Genomic DNA, 27,766 nt, shown 5'->3' with positions numbered 1-27,766 from the left:
TTAGCCCTAGTTTTGCAACAAAAACCAAACCAAACACAAACTTTTTCAAGCAAAACTTGTTAATTGCACTTCACACGTTCTGTAGCTACCACGTGTTTGAAGGTTATGTCAATACAAGTCAACGCCAAGCAAGATTTTAAACGAATGTTTAAAAACGACATTAATTATTACTAGACCCGATATATACCATATATCTGATAAGAGATTAATAACAAAATATATAAGCTGATAAAGTAAAAAAAAAAAAAAGCTTAATTAGACTCACGCTGTTAGTGTTTTTCAAACTCTATTGTATGTTACAATGAAACAAAATATACCTCAAATTTTTGGGACATCACTTTGGTTCTGATTTAGTAGGTCTGATATTAAAGAAAAAAAAGAGCATTTGTCACAGATTCTGAGATGCTGATACCACTGGTCTAGAACTGATATTTTAATAACCACTGACCTGGGCTAGAAGACAAAAGGAAGGAATTCAAATGATCCTTCACTATCTGTCCCTAGGTTTACAATCTTATACGTTTCTTTGTTGTAGACATTCCAATTCTTACTAATGGCAAAAACAAAGATAAGTTGATGTTTATTTTGTTTAACAGGTAGATATGAATTCCCATCTATGAGTTACATACAAAATACGTATCACTATCAAAATGGCAATGGAAAAAAAATTTTTTTTCAACTGATGATTTTGACTAGAGACTAAGAATTGCGAAATCACAAATAACGAGCTTATTGTTATAACCAAAACCATCCATACAAAAGGACATATTTTATACATTTTTTTTCTAACAAAATATATGAAACTAAAAAATGTGGTCCTGGTGACTGAACACAGTGTTATTAGTTTTCCTTGCCATCTGCCCATGCTTTATGGAACCTATTAATTCAAATGACAGACATAAGCAGCACAGAACACAAAGCCAGGATGCCTGAGTTTGAATTCTCTACTCCACAACTCACTCATTTTGACTTAGGTCAAGTTATTCAACCTGTGCCATAAACCAGTTTTCTCTCCAGTTATATAGTAATAAAACTTACCTGTTATATAGTAATAGAACTTACCTGGATAGGTTGAATATGAGGATCAAGTCCATATTCACTGAAGTCCTTAGACAGTGACTGGCCCATCACTAATCCTTAGTGTCTTGATATTTACAAAAGCCAACCAACATGCCAAATATTAAAAAATGAGGATAAAATGATTGGCCCAAACACAAAGTTATATGCAGTTTATGAGAAGATATAGACACTTACAAATTAATCATAGAAATAAAATATGAAGTATGGAACTGCAAACTGAAATAAGCATTGTGAAGGAAAGGATAAGCATTTTTAAAAAAGCATTAATAGACCCATTTCCCTGTTCCCAGGCTTAACACTAATACTTTTTTACTCAAAGTATCAGCCTTAAAAAAAAAGAATCTATCTGGACAATAGCATAATCAAAAACGAATGGCAAGTTAAATTATTTTGACACAATCTTTAACACAAAAATGTTAAAGGCTGGAAGTTTTATTTTATTTTAATAGACATTAAATAACCTTGTAAATTGGAAAACTAAAAAGTCATTAATTAGCATTTAACAAAAATATGCTGTTCAGAAAAACTGTTCTTGAATGAATTACAACTAAAAACTACATAAAAACTTAACATCAAACAATAACTGCCCAAAAGAAAATGTTGCAAGCCCAGTATTTTAAGGATAATGCCACACAAATATACAACCCCGTGTGCCTACCCTTACTTAACAAGGCATGCCATACAACAAAATGAGTTTAAGTTGTAAGATACTTGGAACAGCAAGAAAGCAATCAGGTAAAAAAAAACAACTTTCCAACTACCCAACAAACCAGCAATGAAAATATATGGGGGGAAAGACACACAACAAAAAAAAAAACACACACCACAAACAACCCCAAAAAACGAATTACAAAACCTAAGAACATGTGATGGCAAGAAATTATAAAAGAAACAGAATCAAATACCAAATATGAATTCTATATCAAAGTAATCCATAATTAAACAAAAACACCTGTTAATGTTCTGATAACCCAAATACCCTACAACTGACATTAGGTCTTGTACATGAGTTTTTTAAAAAGTTTATTGTGGGTGTATGCATGACAAGCATTTTCAAACTGGAGAATGACTGACTTTTTTTTTTTTTTTAAAAGAAAGGGGTGGCAGAGCAATAATCCAAAGTCACTTAATGTATTTGTAAGAATTCTTTAAGGTTCTCTTTGCCATTAAGATGCTGAAGACTTGTCTAAAGAAAACCAAACAAAAGTTATACATGATAAAAATTATAATTGATGGTACAAAATATAAATTATAATAAAATAGATTACAGTCCTTTGCCAGTATATGGTCAGAACAAGAAATTACACCTTTGACAAACATTTGTCTATGGTAGACTGACTTCAATTTATATTTTTAATGGTTTATAAATTCCTGGCTTAAATTATTACCAAAAACTAGAATACGTCTCAAGAACTACCATTTAATAGTATTCCTCTAAAAACAGATGGTCAAAATTAATTTTCTACTTTAGTTAATAGTAATGTAACATGACTTGATTATGTAAGATTTTAAAACTAGGGAAAGATTAACATAACATATAAAAAATTCTGTACTTTTTTTTTTTTGCAACTCCTCTGTAAATCTAAATTTTCCTAAAAATAAGAGGTTGAAAAGAAATAAAAGCTCAACTTCTTAGGACCTTATTTTATACTACTAGCAAATGTGGTAGGCAAAAAATAATTTTTCCCATGATTAGTTTAGCTATCAAATTAGTTACCAAGTATATAATAAACATAGCTTTGACTGCTTTGCTATAGTAATTACTAGCAATGCTGAGAAAGACAAAATATATTTCTAGAGGGACAACTTAATAAAAGTTAAGAATTTTAATTTTTTGAAAGTCTGATAAAAGTAAAACACATTTTACCTAATTATAAATGTGTTGCTATATGTATGTATAAGTTAAAGACAAGTATCATTTAAATTTTTATCTGGCCAGCAAATTCAGAGGTTCGTGGAAATTAACAACAGAAGGGTCACTAATGTAACCAGACTAAAGTGTATGCTGTATCCAAAAATAATACAAAAGTCAGAACTTTGTTAACTATTAGGTGTATAATCCGCTTGCTTTAAACAATATTTCAATAGCACAGAACATAGTAAGGTGGTTTTTAGGGGAAAATAGCCTCAAAAAGGGCATATAAAAAAAGGGTATATTAATTCATTACCTCAAATCAAAATAGCAACCTTTCCCCTAAACAATGAAGATTGCATGTGTCCTATTGAACCCAGGTCCTAAGTTATGAAAACTACCGTTACAAAATTTAAATACAATTCACTTAAATACTCTATTTGTGTACCAATTTTACTGCCAAAAATTTCTTGCCAGAGTATTTTAGTATAAGAAAAGCCTAGTTGCCATATTTTACATCTTTATTTGTAACAGAGCTAAGCCATTTAACAATTACATAACTATTGTACATCTAATAGTTATTTATAGAGTGAGATATACTAACTCTTTAACTAAAATTGTATTTCAGCAAATTTTCCATGATAAAATCCTATTCATCAAGAGGACGAGGGTAGAGGGGTTGCAGGGACGAGAGAAGAACCACTCAAAGGGCTTAGGAAATAATCATTTTAATCTCTGCAAGCATAATTCATGCCCAAAAATTCTGCCAGAGTTTTTGCCTTCATAACATTTTTCATTTTCTTTGTGAGCTCTGCACTACCTCAAAAAGTAATCTATTCTTTAATGGGTTCTATAAACATAAACAATCTAATTCTCTGATACTTATTTAAAAATACAATATATAATCAATATTGTATCACCTGGAATTGTCAAACTGTTCATGAAAGTCTAAAAAAAAAAAACACCAATAAAACAATTACACTATTTTTAATATGTAATAGCTGTCATAAAGCAACGCTCAAATATTTAGTTTTCTGAAATTCTAGTGTATTTCCATAATGTATTTCTAGAATTTTATAAAGTTTACCATCAGGAAAGCCAGATATATATATTTAGTTTCTCTTTATATGTAATTAAAAATATTAAGAGGGTATGGCCTATGATTCAAATACAATTTAACCATCACACCATACCAAGACTTATAAATAATCAGAAGATATTTAACATTATTGCTTAGTCTCATAAAATGATGAATTTTAAATAAATCCATACCTCTATATTTTTTATGTTTCCTGTATTCTTAAGTGATACTGCCTTGCAAGTAATATAGGTACTGATATAAGTTTTTTTGCAATTAGTTGCAAATAAATTGTAATTTATTAATCAATGCATATATTCCTCTTTAACTAGTTATTACACTACCTTACAATTTAATCCTCCTACAGAAATTAACCGTCCGAGTGGAAAAAAAACATTGCAGAGCTTTAACTTTTAAAGATTTCAAGTATTATAGGAACACAAACTCATGAAAAAACTAATTAAAAATTTGACATTCCGTCTTGCTTTACTAATTATGGAATAGAAAGAGATGTTACTTTATATTCATCTGTTTAACACAATATTATACAAAGAACTATTCTACTTACAAGCTATTTTCTAGCTTTTTCAAGTATGGGACACAACTATAATTCTATTAGTGAGGATAAATGAATAATCAATCTTAGTTAAACCAAAAAAAGAGAAAAAGGAAAAAGAAAAAAAAAGAGGCACAAAAAGATAAAACTGACTTTGGCTTTTAAGAACCTACACTGTTGACCCTGAAATACCAGATTCAACTATCACAACAAAACAAAGATTTACAGCAGCAAGCCACTACTTCACCACATATTAAGAATTCTAAAACAGGCAATAACTTTTTATTCCCTCTCAATTCATTCTGTTTTATCTTCTTTTTGCTTTTCCTGGGTTTTGGTTGCAGGCAGTTCAAGGCTTGCCCACTGCATTGGTTCAGCTTTTCTCATGGTGATCTCAATCTTTGTTGCAGTCATAGTTACATAACTTCGTGTTACATCAATCACCTGCAAAATATCCAAGATAATTAAAGTAAACCTGGGTAGTGTATTAGTCTTGCCTATTTTAATAATAAAAAATTCCAAGACTTTAGTGCTATTTAAATACCTAGATTTCACCTTTTTGGTTAGAATAATTACTAAAGTGCTGCCTTTTACTATAGAAATGGTATCTTAAATAATTATGCTGGATTCATAATACTTACACCCCATAATTTCACATTTTGATGAAATTCCTTCTCTCCTTCGAATACAATGTGCACATTTAACTGAAAAAGATATTTATAGAAAGCTGAATAACTGATCAAATCCAAACTCAAGGTTTATGATATAAAACAATGATTATGAAAATAAGAATATATTGATAAAAACCATTTAAGCCATTTTAACAAACTGCCAATATTGTACTTTTTATTTGAAAAAAACATGAGCAGAAAGAAAAATTATCTGAAATTTCCCATTGAGAGAACTAAGTAACATATTATTTGACAAATTTTCTAAGCTACTACAGTGTCTCCAAAATGCTCCAGAACTGTATTATGTAGAAATTTTCATTTAAAATATTCCTTTAAAAGTAATTTCAAACTTTTCATTTAAAATATTCCTTTAAAAGTAATTTCAAATTTTAAATGGGAAAGATGAAAAGAACTTATCTTAAAGCCAATTCAAATAAGAACAATTATTACATCAACATAAAGAATAAATGTACAAAGATAATTTTTCTCAGAGATCTTTAGTGTACTTACCAATGTGCTATTTGCTACTACTTGACTAAGTTCCGGAAGTGAATTTTTAGCATATACTGAAATTGTGACTTGACCCCCAGTTTGATGCCAGTCATGTCTACATGGAACAACTTTTTTCCCCTGTAATATAAGACAACCTTTATGAATTTACAAAGCTCCATGTAACTTCTGAAAAAGAGGATTTTTTAAGACCTATCTACATGAGAAAAATTTATCATGTAATTACCTTTAATTCTTATGAGTAAACTTCTAAAGTTGCCATAAAAAGTCTGAATAGTAAGATATATCATTATACAAAGAACCTTTATAGTTTTATGATTAGAGAACACATGTATTCCTTTTTTTTTCTTTTAGAGCCTCCCTTCCTCTCTGAAATCAATTTAAATCATATATATTTTTAAAAAGGAGAGATGAATGGATAAACAAAGTGTGAGACACACACACACACACACACACACACACACACACACAGAAGGAAGTATTAAAACATGCTACAATGTGGATAAGTATTGGAAATATCATGCCAACTGTAATAAGCCAGACACAAAAGAACAAATATTGTATGATTCCACTTATATATCTAGAATATATAAATTTGTAGAAATAAAAAGTAGGTTGAGGTAACCAAGGAACTGGGGAAGCAGTGGAATGGGGAGATATTGATTCAATGGTATAGCATTTCTGTTTGGATCAAAAACTTTTGGAAAAAGAAGTGATGACTGTATAACATTGTGAATGTACTTCAGGCTACTGAATTTTACACTTCAAATGGCAAATTTTTAAACAATCTGAACTTTTCTTTCACACAATTTATAATTCTGCTTACTCTTTTCTATAAACAGGAAAAATAAAGCTATTTTAATTTACAAAAAAAATCTCACCAAGGGTTCTATTCTGAAAACTTTTGCATATAATAAAAAACAAGTTTATTTTTTTAAATGAAATCTTCAAATTTTTGGACTTAGGAGAAAATACAAGGAGACTTCACTCTTTTGCTAATAAAACACATTTAGAAGTTTTGTGACAGACGAATTATAATTTGAGGGATTATAGGGGACAAAAGGTTTATAGTTGTGGGACAAACGGTTTACAGTGTGGGACAAAAGGTTTATAGTTGTTCATATAGAAATAATTCAATAATTAATAAGTAATAATACAAGAATTAAATCCTGTGTTTCAGGTAATCACAACTGTAAACCTACTTTTGTTCCACCCTGTATATATTATCTCCAACCATGTGTTATTAAAAGGCAGAAAATATAGAATACTCACTCGCAGAATAAATCCCTACAGCAATTTGAAAATTTACAATTACGTTTAAAGTTAAAAGACATATACTGAAAATATTTGCCTTGGATTTATTAGTGCCAATGCAGCACATAAATCTAACTACATTACATAATATATTAATAATAGCTCTCAAACACTTATTTAGCAATAAATTACTTGTTTTTTTTTTTTTTAAATATATTTTATTGATTTTTCACAGAGAGGAAGGGAGAGAGATAGAGAGACAGAAACTTTGGTGAGAGAGAAACATCGACCAGCTGCCTCCTGCACACCCCCCACCGGGGATGTGCCCGCAACAATGTACATGCCCCTGACCGGAATCGAACCTGGGACCCTTCAGTCCGCAGGCCGACGCTCAACCACTGAGCCAAACCGGCTTCGGCAATTACTTGCTTTTTTATAGCTTACTGGGATTTGGGGGAATTATTTGCAGAACCGCAAGTCTTTTTAAAAAGCTACCTAGGGAAGTAGGAACTGATGCTTTCTTTTTTCTGTTGACCACTTTCCCTGCAAACAGAGGCATTCAAAACAATTTCAACAAGTCTGCAATACTTCTCTTTGGCTACCAGATGAAGTGTTTGTTCACCTGTAAATGGCTGAATGGACTTCTAAGGCCAAAAGACAATCAGAGGTCTAAATGATCGATAACATCAAATGAGCAGAAAAGTGATTTTTATTTAAAAAAAAAAAAGTGGGAATAACCACAGAATTACAGAAAAATATCTAAAAAAATTTCCAGGCTTAAGTATTTCATAAAAATGTATATACTAGCATTAATATATACAATGACTATTTTGATCAAAGGGCATGCTCTGGGAGTTTAACTCAGATTACTTTTAGTTTTTAGGCCCATCAAACGTGTGAGATAGAGGCAAACTGTTATTTTTAATCTAAAGACAGGATAATCTCAAATTTTAAAAAATAACACAGATGAATATACTTTAATATGTTATCTTGAAAAGGTAACTTACAGCATCTTTTGCCGTCCACATATGTTTCCCTTTTGTACAACCCTCTTGGGCTAAGAAAGTATTAAAATCAGAAGTTTTTCTTCTACAACAGCTCCAGTATTTCATCCTATAAATTATCATAGAAAAGTTTCAGAAATAAAATCTCACAACCAATTAAGTTCAGAATTATCATAGCGACAAGTGTGATATAAAAAAATCACTAAGTGTGCAACTTTAGTATCTTAAATCTAAGTAGGTAACCAGTTAATATTATCAAGACTGATCATTTTAAATTCACAATGTCATTTATTATAACAGTTTTGGATCTCCTAAGTAATGGTGCTTAAAAACACCACAGAATTACAAATCAACTTTTCACTGACAGCTCCAGTGTCCTCATGAAGCTACCAAAGAGTGCTATGACCACAGTTTTATATCCTCACATTTTAATAACCCAGGAAAATGAAAACATGCAAACAAAACTAAAAACTAATGTCTGCACATCTGTGAAGGTCATTCCCAAAGTATTGGGGTTGTGAATAATGAAACTCACCACTACATACTTGATAAAATCTAACATTAGAAGACAAAAATTACAGTAAAACTTTTGGGCTTGGTTTCTAAAGAACAGTGGAAACAATGGAAGATTTTAACAGTTTTTCTATAAACTATAGGATAATGAGAGGCTCTCAACTACAAGCTATAGACAAGCATGGGTTTTTGGACACCACAACGTTGGTGTTGTTAGTGCCCAAGGTCAAAAACTATAAATGCCCTGCAATGCTGTTCTTCAAACAACAAAAAGCTGTTTAGCTCAAATAAGTATCACATCCTACATAATAAAGAGCTAATATCCTAATTAGACTGGACAGTGGAATGACCTTCTGGAATGATCAGTGGACGGGGCCGTGGGGCCACGAGGCAGCTGGGGCTGCGAGAGCTGAGCCCCTTGCACGAATTTCGTGCTTTGGGCCTCTATGAAAATATAAAATAAGGAGAAACATGAAGTTTGAGTCACAATGGCCACTTAACTGAAATACTTTTTCAGTTTCTCATGAGTAAAGAGACAACACACACATTTCTAGATTATTGTAAAGATTACACAATACAAATAAAAATATCTAATTTACTGCAGGGCAAATAATGTTTAAAGGCATAATAACTTTTCTAACCTCTACCATAAAGTTTTAATAAGTAAGTTACCCTTCATGGAAAATAGGTACACCAGAATGATATACACAGACTTCTTCTAGACTCTGTAGACCTTGATATGTCTAAAAGAAAACAAACAAACAAACAAAGTTACATACCTCAAAGTTACATTTCACACATATTTGTAGTAGTGCTGACCTCTATGAACTATGAAAATGTTCAAGAAATAACATAACCTAGTGTAGTCAAATTCACCCAGGCCGTTTCAATAAGAAATGAAAAATTATTCCTGTTTGAATATGCTTAAGTTTCAGTCCCCTATGAAAAAGGCAAATCAAAAAGTAGGCAATAGGATATATTAATATGCTTTCAGACTTTTGGGTATGAAGTCACATCCAAGAATATTGAGGTATTTAAATTTACAGAACAATATTAAAACCAAGAGATTAGGAACAGTATGATTTATGTGCATAGTAAAATCTGTTTGGGTATTAGGGATTAATATGGACAACCTAGTAAGAAATTCTGCAAGTTCTAGAGTAATTTCTTATCCCCATGAAGGGTAAAATGAGCTGCAGACATATATATATATATATATATATATATATATACACACACACACACACACACACACACACACACACACACACACACACAGGATTTGTCTGGAAGATCCGGGCCCCATTCCTGCTGTAGGTAAAGGCCCTACAGATGAATTCACAAAAAGTTATGTTAATAAAACATAAATGCAGCCAGTAATATATTTTCTATTTTGGCATTTACTGTAACCACCTACAGTACAGAAAATAAAATTCTGTATTTACTCTTCTGTAAATCCAAAGTTCTGGGTATGTGTATCTCCTAAAGATATAAGTACATGTAACTCAGTATGTTCGATTCTGAACTTATCACTGTTGCCCCCCAAACCTATTATCTTCCCACCTTATTTGATGACACCATATCAACGCAATCTCGCAAAGCAAAATTCTGTAAGTCCTCTTCAATTTTTCCTCTCCCTCCAATCATATGCAGTCTATCAAAAACTGTCAATTTGACTTAAAAATATCAACTTGACCTGCTAATCTTTCTCATGATCACCACCAGATTTAGGCAATTTATATAAAATAGAGAATTATGCTAATTAACCGGGAAGGTATAATGGGTCAACCAGACAGGAGGAGGTTGTGCACACAGCGTTGGGGGGCGGGGCGGCAGGGGCCCCCATGTGCCTGCACCAGGGGAGGGCCTGATCAGCAGAGGCTGTGGCTGCTTCAAGGGCCAGAGGAGGCAGAGAAAGAGGCAGGGTAGGACCAGCAATTCAATTTCGAATCGCACGCTGGGCTCCTAGTGAGACTATAATAACAGATTCTCACTCAGGGCCTTGAAGTAAGCAGATTTCATAAACAGGACACAGAAAACACTAGTCACAAAGAAAAAATTAATGAATTGGATTTATTTTTAATTAAAGAGCCCCTATTTATCAAAAGCCATTAAGATAGTGAAAATGTATACTGTCTCTAACAAACAAAACTTTTATCTAAAATAAAATATATAAAGAATTTCAAAAATCAGTAAGAAAAAGCAAATTTAATAGGAAAATAGGTAAAAGATTTGGACATTTCACAAAAGAGGATATCCAAATGACCAATAAAAATACAGAAAGGTACTTAATCTCATCACCCAGAAAGTTAAATTAAAACCACAATGAGAACACTACATACCCACCAGAATGGCTAACATATAAAAGATCGATATTACAGTGTTACCAAGGTGCAGAACAAATAAAACCAGCCTAACAAACTGCTGGAGGAGTGTAAATAACAACCAATTTGAAAAAATATGTCAAAATAACTGCTAAAGCTGAACATATGCACACTATAATCCAGCAATTCCATTTTTAGTCATATTTCTAACAGAATGTTCATGTTCCAAAAGTTATGCACAAAAATGTTCACAGCATCATTAATCCAAAAATATAAAGGGCAATAGCAAGGATAAATTGATATATTCAAATAACGGCATGTTTCAAAGCAATGAAACTGAACAAACTACGGCTAATGCAACAAAGATCACCCTAATATTTTATTAGGCAAAGAAGACAGAGACAAGGATACCTGTTCTATGATTCTATTTACATTAAGTTCAAAAACAGGCAAAACTCATCTTTGTGAATAGAAAACTGTGGTTACCTTTGGGAGAGTGAATAATGAGAAGAGGCATAAGAAGGGTTCTGCTTTGGAAAATCCCTCAAGCTCTCAAACTTGTATTTGCATGTCTTTAAATGTATATTCAATGAAAAAGAGAGTAAAAGTTTTCTGTAATAGCCTTCATAATCTAAAGTCTCACTTTTGAGCATTAAAAAGTCTTTCAGGATCTGGCCCCTATTTATCTCTTTTAATCTCAACTTTGCACGAGCAAATTCTGTTCCATTATTTTGGGATACACTAGTACCATGGTCAGCAAACTGGCTCGCGAGCCAAATGTGGCTTTTTGGCCCCTTGAGTGCAACTCTTCCACAAAATATCACGGCCTGGGCGAGTCTATTTTGAAGTGGCGTTAGGAGAAGTATAAAAAATTTGGCTCTCAAAAGAAACTTCAATTATTGTACTGTTGATACTTGACTCTGTTGACTGAGTTTGCCGACCACTATAGTAGTATATTCTTTTCCTTTCTATTCATTTACAGAACTATCATTGTTTTTCAAAATTTACCCAGAATACCTTCTTTCTGTGTCTCTTTCTCCACTACTCTACCACTTGCCCTGACTCTCCTACCCCAAGAATTATCATTTATCTACTGCTTCTACCTTTGTGAAGACGTTTGTATTTCCATCCCTAAATGAGTAAGGTGATCTCAAACTTAACATGAGGATAAATCACACACCTGCTCCCTCCAACTCATCTTCTTTTTTCATTAATGCTCCACCAATCACCTACATGCTAAAGACACAAGCCTCCTTCCTTCACTTCCAGTTCATTAGCAAGTCCTGCTAATTCTTCAAGATATCATTCATTCTACATGCATTTGCCATGCGCCAGGCACTGCACTAAGCACTCAAAATACAGCAAAGAGGCAAAACAAATACAATCATTTCCTTCTAAACTTTATATAAGGGAAGGAGGGGAATGGAAAGCTAGAACATTAGCAAAATAAATATGCAAAGTAAGTAGTATGTCATAAGGTGTGAAGTGCTATGGAGAAAAAAAGGAGAGGAAATATTGGAGGGTATGCAATTTTACATAGAACAAGGAGGGAGGGGGAAGCCTCATTGAGATGTCTGATTACATCCCACATTTAACCACTTCTAAAAAACATACTTTCTAGTCTCACTGCCTGGTCTTCCACAATAATATCCTAATTACTTTTCCTTCTTCAAATTCACTCTTGCCCCATTATAATCGCCATTTAGCAGCCGAAGACAAATTTTTAAATCCCTCCTTAAAACAGATGATAGCTTCCCATTTTACTTAGAATAAAGCCCAAACACCTCACTGTGGCTTTTAAGGACCTCCATAATGTTGCCCACCTCTTTTCCACTACCTCCTTACACACCTTTGTCCAAGCCCCACTGAAGTTCTCATAATTCTTTGAATAGACAAGCTCTAAAGCAGTGTTTCCCAAACTTCTCTCATGATGAGAATCACCTGGTGGAGTTGTTAAAACACAGATTCCTGAATCCCAACTAAAAAGTGCTAAACTAGAATTTTTGGGAACATATAGGTAAAATTGTATACTTAACTAGTGCTCTAAGACAGATGTTATATACAGAGCACTAAGTTAGGTATGCAATTTTACCTATATGTTCTCAAAAATTCTAGTTTAGCACTTCTTAGTTGGGATTCAGGAATCTGTGTTTTAACAACTCCACCAGGTGATTCTCATCATGAGAAGTTTGGGAAACACTGCTCTAAAGCTTCTATACATACTACTCCCGAGTCTACTCTAAGACTTACTCAACTCATCCATACATAATTAAGATTTTTTAAGTGTCACAACTTCATAAAAGATTTCTTTTTATACATATATATATATATATATATATATATGTGTGTGTGTGTGTGTGTGTGTGTGTGTGTGTATGTATTTTATTGATTTTTTACAGAGAGGAAGGGAGAGAGACAGAGAGCTAGAAATGTCGATGAGAGAGAAACATCAACCAGCTGCCTCTTGCACACCCCCTACTAGGGATATGCCCGCAACCAATGTACATGCCCCTGACCAGAATCGAACCCGAGACCTTTCAGTCTGCAAACCAACGCTCTACCACTAAGCCAAACCGGCTTTGGCAAAATTTCTCTTGACATTCTGATTTAAATACCTTCACTCTATTTTCTTCTCTTCATAACTGTCTGAATTCATTTTAATTAACTATTTATTGTTCTTTCTTCTAAACTAGACTATCACAAGAACAGAGATTTCTGCTTTAATCTACTATGTTCTTACCTTACACAATGTCTGGCACATAGTAAGCTCTCAGTGAGCGCTGACTAAATTAGGATTATTTAATCCCACGATCCTATCAGATATGCTCCTCAGACACTCCCTTATCAATGTTCACAAACCATAGCTCATAGCACAGTGCCCAACATGTAATAGGCACACAAATGTGTGTTGAATTGATTTACAAAATTACACTTTTCCAAAATTAATATTTTACTTCCATGACTCAACAAAATTTTACAATATATACCTTTGTACACCCTCCATTTTTACATGAGGTCCCAATCTTAATTTCATCACTGTCTTCTTCTGAAACAAAAAAATCAAATGAGAAACATTAAAACAGAACACTTAACTATAGTGCCATTTTTAAGAAGTATCCTTTTCCATAAAAAGAATATATTTTAAAAATAATCTAAATACAAAAATTTAAGATATTAATATTAAGCATTTTAAGTAACTAAGTTTTCTACATGACCTTTCAGGTAATGTATTTAAAAAGCTAATAAGCCAACTATTGTGATTAGATTTTACTGATATCTCTAAAAGGCTATGTGACCCATTTCTATTCTTAATAAAATATTATATCCAATATCTTAATCTTGTTTGAAAGAGAAATCATGAAAGGGTACTTTCTTCCTATGGATATCACGTATAGGTCAGAAAATATATTTTATCGAGTACACAAGGAAACATTTACAATTATCAAAGAAATTTATCTGTTTAAAAAATAGTAATGAATTGAAGAAGAACATAATTTAATTAACAGGCTCTCATTTTAAATAAACCACATACCCATTCTCTGGTATTATTGGCATTCAAAAAACATTTAAATAAGTTCTTTACTACAAGGTGCTACATATGTATTTTTTATATTCAGTAAATTATCCAGCTCCTTTCGCTTTTACATAAATAGTACGAAAAATAATTGCAACATACAAAACAAAATCTTACCTTTGTCTTTTTCATTCCCAGATGACAGTTTAAGTTTATCCAGGGCTTGTTTTAGGGAGGCAGATACTTTTAATTCCAAACTTGTCATTGGCTCATCTGGGCTGGAGAATTTTGAAATTTTATTACCATCATTAATGTACTAAAATATTTCTTTGTACTAAAAATAAATATTTTTAAGAGCTTATTTATGGAAAGAAGCCAAAACATGTGTGAATCAAGATTTTCCCATTATAAAATTTTTAAACTGATTTTTAGAGAGAATAAGGGAGAGAGAGAAACATCAATGGGTTGCCTCCTCACAGGGCCCCACGAGGGATTGAACCTGCCTCCTTTTGGTGTATGGGATGACGCTCAAATGAGCCACACCAGCCAGGGGGAGTTTTTCCAAATAACTGCTCTACTGAATTAACATGTCTAAGTTTTGTTTTTTGTTGTTTTTTTTTTTAATATATTTTATTGATTTTTTACAGAGAGGAAGGGAGAGGAATAGAGAGCTAGAAACATCGATGAGAGAGAAACATCGACCAGCTGCCTCCTGCACACCCCCTTCCGGGGATGTGCCCGCAGCCAATGTATATGCCCTTGACCGGTATCGAACCTGGGACCTTTCAGTCCGCAGGCCGACACTTTATCCACTGAGCCAAACCGGTTTCGGCCTAAGTTTTTTTTTAAAAAAATATCTTTTACTGATTTTTTTTTTTTTACAGAGAGGAAGGGAGAGGAAAAGAGAGTTAAAAACATCGATGAGAGAGAAACATCAATCAGCTGCTTCCTGCACACCTCCTACTGGGAATGTGCCCACAACCACAGTACATGCCCTTCACCAGAATTGAACCTGGGACCCTTGAGTCCACAGGCCAAAGCTGTATCTACTGAGCCAAATTGGTCAGGGCAACATGTCTAAGTTTAATAGAAAAGGTTCTGATATTAAAATATTAAATCTCAAATAATGCTATTGCCAACAGAATGAATTATTAATCAATAGGCTAATGGGAAGAAAATAAAGAGTGGCAATCCAAGTTTGTCAAAATGAGTATATGCAAGGAAGGGACCATGATGTACTTTTATGTTTCATGACTTAGCAAAATGCTGAGTATGTAATAAATAAGCAATAAATATGTACTAAGTGAATCATATTCCTAACTGCTGGAGAGAATTCACTTAGTGTGGACACTGGTGTAACTTTAAATTCAGATGTATCAGCAGGAAATTTAAGTATAATAAAACAGTAACAGCATTCCCCTAGCATTTCATATGATTAAGTGACATATGTAGGAACTGTTTAAGGCCCATTCAATAGATATTATGACTATTAATAAACTCAGGAATGAAAATATAAAGCCTATTCATTCCACATCCTTAATGAAATGAAACCTCTGATGTAGGAGGCCATTAACAAAGTACATAAAAACCTATATCCTCAAAATCTTTACAATATCACCAAATATAGGATAAAATATTTATCTCTCTTCTTCTAAAGTAAAATTAGTAGTAGTGCATTATTTTAAAAAAAATAGTAACTCATATTGACAATTATATGTACACTGTAATACTTAAGGAGTCATGTCACAATGCTTGTCTTTTTCTGATAATTAAAAAAAAACAAAAAACTTTTTAGACTGCTAAGCAAGGCATTTGATAGTCTCTCATGATTTTTAATAAGGTGAAGTTGGAATAAAAATACTAAAGTTGTTTGCTTAAATAAACAAAAAATCAAAAAAGTATCTTGGGGTTCTTATCTTGATCTGATATAATTCAATATGCTATGAATTTAAGGAAGATCATTAAAGGAAAAGTTGGGAAACCCTGTCATTAGTGTAAATAAAATATCAACAGGAGCCATATTTGAGGACAAAGTCCAATTCATTCATTCCTGTACTTTGGTTCTAAAATAATTCAGCACTCAAGTGCCACATGAATAAGACCTGGTGTAACAGTGGCACCCAATTTGCAGTGTAGAATATAAAATTGATTCTAGGCGAGTATGAAGAATCATATAATTCTACTGAGCGAAAGTGCTTTAACAATTATCCTATGTAAATAAAATACATTAAACACTTTAGCAGATATGCTATCTAAATCAAAGTCAGTAACAAGATTAATAGTTTCAGGCATCTGAAAGTACTAGTAGAAGATGGCAGTAGGTTTCTTCTAAGTGACAAAATATAGACAAATAAAAGAGAAACTTTGGTTCAATACAAGGGAAAATCACATACTGATCTAGTAAAAATGGACCCCTCTGAAGTAAAAGGACATTCTTCTTTAATAGATTTGACAGGGAACTAAAAATTTTCCTGTCAAGAATGTCCTAAAATATATTCAAGAAACAGTAGAGAAAAATGAAAAGGAAGACCTCTAAGTTCTTTTTCAACTCAAACTGGTGAAAAGGACAATTCCTTTCCAGAATCTCACTATGCCCGAGTGAGAAAGACACAAGCCACGGCACAAGGCGGATGTGTGGCTCCTCCCCTTCCCCCCACCATGACTATGATGGTACAGTGACCCATTTCGCAATTAGTTTACTGTGTACATGGCCTCAAGTTGAAGAGGAATAAAAAGAAAAGATTTCTAAAGGAAAACAAAATGGCAAAAAAGATGGTGACCTAAACAACTGTTACAAATGCATTATGCAAAACCATAATACCAGGAACAAATGCTATTATTCACGCGTGACAAAAATATGCAACTGTAAGACATGTACCTTGGCCTCTTTATTGCTTCTACTGGTTTAGGGGCTTGAATGATGTGCTCCTGAAATTTGGGTTTCAATTCAGATAGTTCTTTCTTCTCAGTAGTCTTGACTTCAGGTTTGACTGGCTCAGGTGGCTTTTCACTATTATGCCTACCTTTTGTACAGCCCTGTTAGTGAAAGGTATTCATTAAGAGTTACCCTCTCATCTATTTCACATGCCTTGATAGAAAAACTATATTTTATTCTTTATTAATAAGTCCTCTTCTTCACTTTTATCATACTGACTTATTTTAAGAAACTAAAAGACTCTAAATTTACTATTATTTGTAAACTAGAGGCCTGATGCACAGATTCGTGCACATTAAAGGAAATTAGATGGTAGCCAGCAGGGCAGGACTGGGTGATACCTACCGAACATGCCCTGGAGCCAACCTCCTGCAATCTCTCTCCGGCAGACAGGACCTGGGGTGGTGCCGGGGCTCAAAGGGCATCTGTGAAGTAAGCAGGTCGCTCCAGCTGATGGGGACCCTGGCCTTTGGGGATTGGGCCAAAACCAACAGTCCAACATCCCCTGAAGGGTTCCAGAGTGCGAGAGGGCACTCTGCAAAGTTGCTATCACTGGGAAGTTCTTGCATTTAGCATCTGCCTCCTGGTGGTCAGTGTGCATCATAGCAACCGGCCGTTCAGCCAGTTGCTTAGTCTTTTATATATATAGATGAGATATTATATCTGAATAAAGTATTTTTTTAAAAAAGCTTCTGAATAACATTTCATAAATATCTACTTAACTCTCTCTTAAACATACAGCACAAAATTCTTGTTGATCTTATCCCCAGTTCTGCTACTAACTAAATACATGACCTTGGACAATTTTCTCAAATCTCAGTTTTCTCACTAGTAAAGGAGATAATGGTAAGATATTTTTTGAGAGGAGTGAATAAAGTAATAGAATACGTGGCACATCTGGCAGGTAGCAAACATACATACAATACATACATTTTAACATCTCTGAAATCATAAAATTAATGACAAGTCAATTAAGTAATGACAAGTCAATTAAGCTCTACTTTCCTTTCTTACAAGTATATAAAATGATGGTACATTTCCATGGAATGTCTGACTTGATAAAAATGTATTGTGCCTAACTGAAAATACTTTAAATTGTTGCCTACCACCTTCCATCTCCTTAATATTCCTTTAGGACTAATTACTGTATCAAGCACAAACCAAAATTGAGAACTTGAAATTTTAATCTCTAAAACAGGTAGATAAATTCCTACATTTTAAAGACTATAGGAGGGAGATATGATATACAGTTAACAGAGCCTCAACTGAAATCAGATTCCTTAAATCTGGAGCTTCCCAGATTATGTACCCTTCAAGAGATGACCTAGAAAAAAAGTAATACTTACTACAATGCTTAAAAAATCAGAAAAATCCGTTGTTCTTCTCCTACAGCAAGACCAACCCTATGAAACATGAGAGGAAAAAAACAAAACTGAAAACTGTATTTGCATGGGAACCACAATCCAGTAAAATACTCTACTTCTACTTATCTTCTTGAATCCTGAAGTGACTTGTCTATATATTTATGTATTTCATAATTTAAAAAAAAGAGAAAGTGCTTTACTTAGAAAATCTGGTAAACGAGAGAGATAATTATAATAATTTAGTACTAAATATTGTAGCTGTTCTTCAAAATATGAGTTCCACCTATCTTCAGAATAATATAATTTAATGTAGTAACTTAAGTACTGTTAGATCTTTGAAGGTCAAATGATCTTTTCAGTCAGAAGCATAAAAATATAGAAATTGCTAACCACTGTGTAACTTCTGAACAAAATATCAACTGGATCATCAAAAAATTACTTGAACTTTAATTCCAATGTAGTTCAGAAAATGAGGAAATAAATAGGCAGCAAGACTTTGGAGGCCTGAAATATAGACTAAAGGCCAGCTTTGCACATACCCATCTGGGTCTCACGTCACCTCCTTTCCCCAAATATAATGCTTGAAGAATTTGGTAGTGATATTTTCACAGTATGCACTAAGAGGTGCTTTGTTTTTGCTTTTTTTTTTTAAGAAAAATTTTATACATATTTCCTTTATTTTGAAATGTAATTCTTTTTTATTCTAAACTAGAGGCCCGGTACACAAAATTTGTGCAGGGAGGAGGGGGGGGGGATCCCTTAGCCCAGCTTGCACCCTCTCCAATCTGGGACCCCTCTCACAATCCAGGACTACTGGCTCCCAATTGCTTGCCTGCCTGCCTACCTTCCTGATTGCCCTAACCACTTCTGCCTGCCAGCCTCATCACTCCCTAACCACTCCCCTGCCAGCCTGATTGATGCCTAACTGCCCTCCCCTGCAGGCCTGGTCACCCCTAACTGCCCTCCCCTGCAGGCCTGGTCACCCCTAACTGCCCTCCCCTGCAGGCCTGGTCACCCCTAACTGCCCTCCCCTGAAGGGTTGATCCCCCCAACTGCTCTCCCCTGCAGGCCTGATCCCCCCCAAATGCTCTCCCCTGCAGGCCTGAGTCCCCTCCAACTGCCCTTTACTGTAGGCCCAGTCACTCCCAATTTTCCTCCTCTGCCGGCCTGGTCCCTCCCAACAGCCTTCCCCTGCTGGGCATCTTGTGTCCACACGGGGGCGGGCATCTTGTGTCCACACGGGGGCAGCCATCTTGTATGGTGGAGTGATGGTCAATCTGAATATTACTTTTATTAGATAGTGTCCCGGATCAGGTGGGGGTTCCCTTGGGGCGTGGGGCAGTCTGGGCGAGGGGCAGGCTGGCCATGCTCCCTGGCGACCCAAGTGGAGAGGCCCTGGTATCTGGGTTGATTTATCTTCTACAATTGAAACTTTGTAGCCTGGAGCGGAGCTAAGCCTTCTGTTTCCAGGCAGCAGCCATTTCTGCTGGGACTTATGTATCTTCTATAATTGAAACTTTGTAGCCTTAAGTGGAGACCTGGGCCGGCCAGGGTTTGCAGAAAGCTTGGCTTCCCCCATTGCCAGGGGAACTCTAGCCTCCCTCCTGCTCTCAGTAGCCATAGCCACCTTGGTTGGGTTTATTTGCATATTTGCTCCTGATTTGCTTGTGGGTATGGCGGAGTGGTGGTTAATTTTCATATTAGTCTTTTATTAGATAGGCTTGAGATATAGATGAAAAGTTACTACAACCTTAAATAAAGGGTTTAAGTAGCATTAATAATATAGCCACCAGAGAAGTTATTCCATGCAAGCAAAGGTTTTATTGTTTTAACTACGGTATATATGAAGAATTTTATCAAGTTGGTGGGAATACTGGGCTACACAGGTGATATAGACTAACTGTTCCCAAATGCCAATCTGGGATGAATGGTAGTCCTCAGTAATGAGAAAAAATGAAGGATAAATTCAAGCATGTGAGTATAAGGTTCCTGTTGTTTCTTCAGAAGGATTGTTTTTTTCTCGAAATATACCTCTTCTAATTTGAATATTAAAATGTTCTTTCTTTTGATACTGCAATGTTTAACTTCTTACTTGATCAAGTATAAAACTGGCAACAGTAAACATTACATTGACTTACAAAGTTTGTCTAAAAGTGAGTGAGCTGTGAAATCCAGTAGTCTTAGCAAGTCTAATTCTTCAAGAAATGTTTATAGAAACAATAACAACAGTAGGGTTCCTTTAGGACTACTTACTGTATCAAGCACAAACCAAAATTGAGAAAAATTTTGGTTTGTGCGTTATCATAAAAATTTCCTCTCTTCTCTAGTAGGGTTGGAGAAGAGAGAAATAAAAATACTTCAAAGTAAAATCATTAACATTAATTAACTGTTGTTTAGTAAAAAAGAGTTATGGACTGAATGACTGGAAAGTTAGTGATAGCTAACAGGAGCAAGATTGAGAGGCAGGGTATTTTTGGAATAAGAGTCCACTGTTCTGCAGTTGCCAATTACACACAGAAATGGAAATACTTTGGAGAAGCCAGAGGTAACATTTGAGGGAGAGGAATGAATTAACAAAATGAGAGAAAGTAGGAAGTCGAAGATTGAGAAGAAAACCATGACTATGGTTAATATATTGGAAGAAAACATCAAGGAAAGAAAAAAGAAAAACATGCAATAAGAAAACCAAACTTAGAATAAATGGTAGGCCAGGAAAGCTAAAACACTCCTCACTCCTGGGGGGAAAAAAAAAAAAATTCCCACAGAATCACAGTTTCCATCCTTATAAGTTTGTGAAAAGTCTAAAAAAGCCATAAGGAGGAGTAAGGTCTCAACTTGCCCTATTGGAAGTTTGTTCTGTTTCCCTCACTTAAAACTAGAATAACATAAACTTGCTATTTGCTTGTGCATCTTTGTTTATAGTTGGCTATGGAACAGCTAAATGTCAAAAAAGATCCAGCTACTCCCTGAAAGGTACTATATTAGAAATTCAAAGGGAACCAATAGTATTTAAACATGCAATGAGATTGTTAATGCCACTACAAATAAGCAGCCACACTAAAACCATACCACCATACTGCAACTTTTTCTTTTTAAGCTATATAGTAATGGGAAATGTACCATATTATCATACATTTTAAAAGGCCAATAAACTCACCATGAAAAACCTGGACAAACAACATTCTATTATTCCATTACTTCTCCAGATCAAAAAACAGGTGGGAAACAGGTGGCATCTCTTTCCTGTTTATTTTCACTCTGAAGTTACATGCTGTCCCAAGATTGGCACCATTAAGTGTTTATTAACAATCTTTCCTAAAATTCAGAGTCTAATAAGAAGACAGCAGCAGTCTGACAGATTGAGATTAAGATTCAAAACTACTTTCATTTCCCTTCAAAATTAGGAAAGTGAAGAAGTGAGAGTTATAGAAAATGAGTTGGGATAGCAATAACCACTTTATAACTGGAAAAGATCTGTCCCTGCATTTAGTGGAGGACTTGCTTAAATCATCCCAAAACGGTCATTAAGAAAGCAGAATAACAAAAAATGAGAAATAAAGATTTAGTATTACAGCTCTAAATTTACTCTATAAATATAAAGAGGCTGAAATATATCAAATTCCTACCTTTAATGCATCATGAAAGACTGGTACACCAGGGTGGTATGTGCAAGCATCTGGGCAAAAACAGAAGAAAAAAAAATACTACTTTATAATAAAGAAATAACATCATTTCCTTCAGGTGTTAACATTTGGTTTTTGTGGTTGTTTATCCTAATCTGAGAATATTTACCCGCTGATTTTATAGAGAGTGGAAGGGAAGGAGGGAGAAAGGGGGAAGGAGAGGGGAGGAAGAGAGAGAAGTGGGGAGACAGAGGGGAGGGAGAGTTGATTGGTTGCCTCAGGGGCAAGGGATTGAGCCTGAAAGGAAGTACATACTCTTAAGGAGAATCAAACCCTGGACCCTTCAGTCTTCAGGCCAATGCTTTATCTACTGAGCCAAATCTGTTAGTGCTCAGGTGTTAACATTTTATCTTCTTTCCAAATGCAGGCAATACTTTTCCTTAAAAATTCACTAATGCTCAAATATGACACATGCCACAGTGCTTATTATAACATTGCATTAAAATAGTAGTAATAAAGTTCTAATTCAGGAGTATGATAGTTATAGATAAAAATAATGCAGAATTATTCAAGAATAACAGATTACATTCTGTATTCTTCTAATCTTTGTAGTAAAATTTTAGTACCAAAAACTTGAAGCTCCAAGATTTTGACTGTTATCTTTCAATTCTGTTTTTACAAAAATACTGTCAAACTTAGACTGTCAACTCTTAGAGATGAAAATACTGTCAACTCTTAGAGATGAACCTCATTAAAAAGAAGGTGAAGTTCTACAGTCTATTTTCACCGATTGTTATTCTGTATTTCCTTTCTTCATCACACCACCAATTTTTACCTCTCTCATGAAAATGAGTTTGTAGTATGGACAATTATGTTGAAAAAAGTCACATAATAGACACACTTACCAAGCTTAGGAAAAAAACAGTTCAATTCCATACCTGGGTAATCTATAATAATAAAAGCGTAATATGCTAATTAGACCAGACAGCTGAACAACCTTCTGGAGGAAGCCGGACTATGAGGGCCAAAGCAAGCCACCGCAGCTGCAAGCGCCAAGCCCCTTGCCCGAATTTCGTGCATTGAGCCTCTAGTTTTCTTATAAGATGTGTTGCTCAACCTACATGTCCTTTTGGATTTCAACTGTTACAACCTTTGACTCCTGGTGTTGATTAAATACTGGTATTTATGGAAATCTCTCTATCCCTGCCTTAACAGCCAAATATGGTTTCTTAACTTAGTATCCAGGTGTTGTCTAGATACTAAGCTGGCAAACAGAACAAGAAAGTGTCAAGTATTTTCATGGCACAGTAAATAAACCCATGGATTAGAAAGAAGCTATTAAGGGTAGAAAAGGAATCAAGGACTAAAAAAGGAGGTTCAAAGTAGAAATGAATGTGCAGAGGGATATGAAACTGAGAGGGGAACCAAAGTAGTGAACAGAGACTTTTAAAATGCCAAATTTACCAAGAGTCAGGGGCATAAACGCATAACAGTAAGAAGTACTATCATAATAATGGTCAGTTTTTGGCAGAATAGCAGCAGCAATGAGTCAGGTCTTAACCATACAACTAGTATGAACAACATCGGAAAATCACCACTTTCAAAAGCAAGCAACAAATAGATGGGCAATGTCCTCTCTAGCCTTTCTATAGGACTTTTACCAGTTTTTCTCCAAGTAATATTTTATGGGTAAGAAGTTACAAATTGGTAGTGGTTAAGAGCCAAGGGCTTTTAACATTGGAACTGACCCCAGCTCAAATTCTGACCTGCCTCTTGGCAGCTGTTTCTTTTCTTTTCTTTTTAATATATTTTATTGATTTTGTACAGAGAGGAAGGGAGAGAGATAGAAAGCTAGAAACATCGATGAGAGAGAGTCATGGATCAGCTGCCTCTTGCACACCCCCTACTGGGGATATGCCCGCAACTAAGGTACAAGCCCTTGACCGGAATCGAACCCGGGTCCCTTCAGTCCCCAAACCGATGCTCTATCCATTGAGCCAAACCGGTCTCGGCTTGGCAGCTGTTTCAATTTTCTCATGTATGTGGACTAAATAAAACACTGTTTGTGAAATGGTGATTTTTTCAGAATAACTGTTTATAACATATGCAAGTTACCAGTCAGGTTTCCTTTAAACACTCATTTAGTTAGTTGTGTTTCAAACTGAAATGTTCTATCAGCTTTGAAGAGCCTTGTTATTTATCGATAGTCAATACCTGTCAGATCTCTCCCATTATACAGAACTTTCTCCTAATATCGTCCACAGTTCATCCTTCGCTCTTCTAATTTCTAACTCCTTTTTCTTAACTTTCCATTCTATCAATCAACCTACTGGAATATTTATTCTAAGTCTCTAAATCGGGGTGGGGACCTTTTTTCTGCCAAGGGCCATTTGGGTATTTAAAACATCATTCACGACTTGACAAAATTATCAACCTATATTTGGTCAAACATTTCATTAACTCACCCCGAATACGTTGGCAGGGCCGGGCCAAATGATTTCCTGAGCCTTCCGCCGCCTGCTGAATGTTCCCACCTCTGCTCTAAATGATCCCCATTTCGCTAAAGCAAAGAACGTGAGGCAACTTGATTGGCGCTCCCAGCTGATTTTGGTATTGCTGATGGGGCTGCCCACGCCTCTGGCGTTCCTGTACCCCACGCCCAATCTCTTTTGTACCATTTGACACTCATAGAGCTGACTTCCAAAAAATGGTGTATCTCTTCTTAATTTTAACACCCTATAAATCAACATACTGTCCGGAACTACCAAGCATCAGCCTTTCACCATTATTAAGTTAAAGTAGAATACACGCAGACATTAAAGGAGCTTACTTTTTTTCCTCCCTCACTGGAGGATACTTTTCCATTGATTTTTAGAGAGTGGGGGAGAGAGGGAGAGAGAGAAATATCGATGTGAGAGAAACACATCGATTGATTGCCTTCTCTACAAGCCCTACCAGGTCCAGGGTCAGGGTCAGGGCGGAGCCTGCAAGAGAGGTACCTGTCCTAGACCGGAATCAAACCTGGGACCCTTCAGTCTGCAGGCCATCATCGCTCTAGCCACTGAACAAACAGGCTAGACTTGGGCAAGGCAGTCTACTTTTCACATAGGCTACCAATAGCAGAGGGCTTTAAAACCCCTCACTCAATTATGTCATCACTGAAATCTCAGTTTCCCCCTTGAATACTTAACAATATTAATGTCAACGACAATCACTTTAGTATTGTACAAAGATTGGATTTATCTTTTCCTTAGAGTCTTGCCAATGCTCTTATTTTAAATGATGCCACCAATTCACCTGTGCACCAAGATAAATATGTCAAAGATCTCAGAGCCTGGAGATTTAATCTTCACAACGTGGAGCCATGTGGCTACCACGTTGAACTCAGCCTCTCTGAATGATACCTACTTCAAAGGGTTGTGGTGAAAATTAAAATGAGATAATGTTATAATGTACAGCATATAGAAAACCTACACTAAGCGTTAAAGCTGATTTTGAATAAGCGTCACCTCCTTCAATATTCAAATAATCAAGTCACTTCTTTGTCCCATTCGCCAATCAAAATTCAAGTTCATTGATCACTTTCTTTTTTCCTCTAGTCTGGCAACTAACTTCTACTTTACATCCTTAATGCTACATCTTGGTGTTGAGAGTTAATCCAATCACTTTTATCCATAACATGGCATGTTATTTAACTTATTTTGGTTAATCTTCACCACTGGAGGTTATTTTTCCCATTGATTTTTGGAGAAAGTGGGAGGGAGGGGGGCATACACCCACTGGTTTCCTCTCGCACGCATCCCCCCACAGGGGCCGGGATGGAACCTGCCACGCAGTTAGGTGCCCCTTGGCCAGGAATCGAACTCGCGACCCTTCTGTGCAAGGGGCGAGGCTCTAACCACTGACCCACACCGACCACGTTATTAAAATAGAAAGGCCAGAGCAACAATTACAATACCCAGCATTCCTCCACCCCCCCCCCCCGGCTGTATCACCCCCCGAAGCGGGTGCATCAACACTTGAGACACAGAATAATGTTCCTAACCAAAGTACGCTTGTAAAAGTAAGTTTATAGCAGGAGGGGGTCTCCCATACACGCCCCAAGCCGGCTTCCAGACAAATGAACTTCTACACGAATACGACCAGGCCGAACCCCGAAATGCTGGGCTAACGCGCCCACCGCCCAGTCCCCAGTCCTCCGGTCTGTCTGTACAGCAAACACACACACACACACACACACACACCATACATACAACACACACCAAACATACAACACACGCACCATACATACAACACACACACACACACACACACACACACACACACACACACACACTGAGAACCCCCCGCCCGGGGAGCCCGGAGACGTGGCTGGGGGAAGGTGTCCCCATTCCCGGCGAACGGGAGAGCGAGCGGCGGGAGACACGTGCGGCCGCGGGCGGGGACACAGCTCCCGCCGGGGGCCGCGCACCTGGGGCCCCGGAAGGGACCGATCGGGGGCGGCGGGGCGCAGGCTCGCGGGGGGACCCAGGGCTCCAGGGGTGCAGGGGGGCGGGCGGCGCGGTCCCCTCACCGTCGGCGTTGCTGTCGGCATCGAAGCGCTGGCCGCAGCCGCGGTTGTAGCAGAGCAGCGCCATCTCCGTCCCAGCGACCGGGCCGCGGGGCGGGTCGCGTTCAGCTCCCGCTGCGAGCGCCAGTCTGGCGGCGGCGGGAGCCGGCTTCCGGAAACGGCCGCTTTCAGGTCAGGAACCTTCCCGAATTTTCCGGTCGCGCAGGCGCAGAGATGGGAGGGGAAGGGGCGGAGGTAGGGGTAGGGGCGGGGCTTCTTCCGGGGGCGGGGCTGCGGCGGGTCAGGCTCAGGGTCAGACTCCAGCGGAGCGGCGGGGCTGCAGGCTGGGAGGTGGGCCCGGTTGGCACCGGGGAAACCTGGATGGCGGAAGGCGTGGGCCTCCGCGGGCATGGCCAGCTTTTTGGGGCTCCTTGTTGGCTCTGGGTGACTCCCGCAGATACTGCCCTCTTCCGCTCAAGACTGCAATTACACCCCGTGGTCCATGGTTTCTCCCCCCCAGAGGCTTGAGAGCAGTGGTCTGCAAACTCAGTCAACAGAGCCAAATAAATTTCTTTTTGGAGAGCAAATTTTTTAAAAGTGAAACTTCTTCTAATGCCACTTTTTCAGAATAAGACCTGCCCGGGCCGTGGTATTTTATGGAAGAGCCGCAATCAGGGGGCCAAAGAGCCGCATGTGGCTCTCGAGCCGCAGTTTGCCCACCACGGCAGTTTGAGCGTATCTGCAGGATCCTGTGGGTTTCCTGAGTCCTCCCACTAGGGCGTGGCTGGGGCGGGAGGAAGGAAAGGAGTGGAGGGCGAAGCTGCCTGGGTGTCCATCGTTTTCATTCTGAAGCTCTGAAGAAATGTGGGCCGTGGGAGCGATTTGACCTAGTCCTCGGGGTCCTCAGGTCGCTGTGAAAATACAAAGCGCTCCGAGATC

At 36.6% G+C, this 27,766-nt stretch overlaps 2 protein-coding genes across 2 annotated transcripts in view; one reads left to right on the top strand and one right to left on the bottom strand.

Annotated features, from left to right (window-relative positions):
- The window catches only part of NAALAD2 (N-acetylated alpha-linked acidic dipeptidase 2), a 53,800-nt gene extending 49,086 nt beyond the window's left edge, over nt 1–4,714 (top strand). The window contains exon 20 of the mRNA XM_084894643.1: nt 175–4,714. The gene's annotated coding sequence lies outside the window, so the exon portion shown is untranslated. The remainder of the gene's footprint in view (nt 1–174) is intronic.
- On the bottom strand, nt 1,497–27,055 carry CHORDC1 (cysteine and histidine rich domain containing 1). The gene is made up of 11 exons (XM_084894666.1): nt 26,852–27,055; nt 22,282–22,331; nt 18,638–18,694; nt 17,235–17,392; nt 14,534–14,634; nt 13,830–13,888; nt 9,191–9,261; nt 8,009–8,114; nt 5,748–5,867; nt 5,208–5,270; nt 1,497–5,010 (listed from the first exon to the last, which is right to left on the bottom strand). Exons 1-11 carry the CDS (start codon nt 26,913–26,915, stop codon nt 4,864–4,866), a joined length of 996 nt encoding a protein of 331 aa, XP_084750792.1. The 5' UTR covers nt 26,916–27,055; the 3' UTR covers nt 1,497–4,863.
- Nucleotides 27,056–27,766: the final 711 nt, after the last annotated feature.

This window comes from Pipistrellus hanaki (assembly GCF_964339955.1).
Source record: "Pipistrellus hanaki genome assembly, chromosome: 9".
Lineage (NCBI taxonomy): Eukaryota > Metazoa > Chordata > Mammalia > Chiroptera > Vespertilionidae > Pipistrellus > Pipistrellus hanaki.
This window is presented reverse-complemented; position numbering and strand designations above follow the sequence as displayed.

Coding starts and splice junctions, on each gene's coding strand:
- CHORDC1 (XM_084894666.1), bottom strand. CDS start 26,915: ATGGCGCTGCTCTGCTACAACCGCGGCTGCGGCCAGCGCTTCGATGCC. Junction 5,868..8,008: donor TGTGGACGGCAAAAGATGCT/GTAAGTTACCTT, acceptor CTTATATTACAG/GGGAAAAAAGTTGTTCCATG. Junction 5,011..5,207: donor AAAATGTGAAATTATGGGGT/GTAAGTATTATG, acceptor GATATTTTGCAG/GTGATTGATGTAACACGAAG.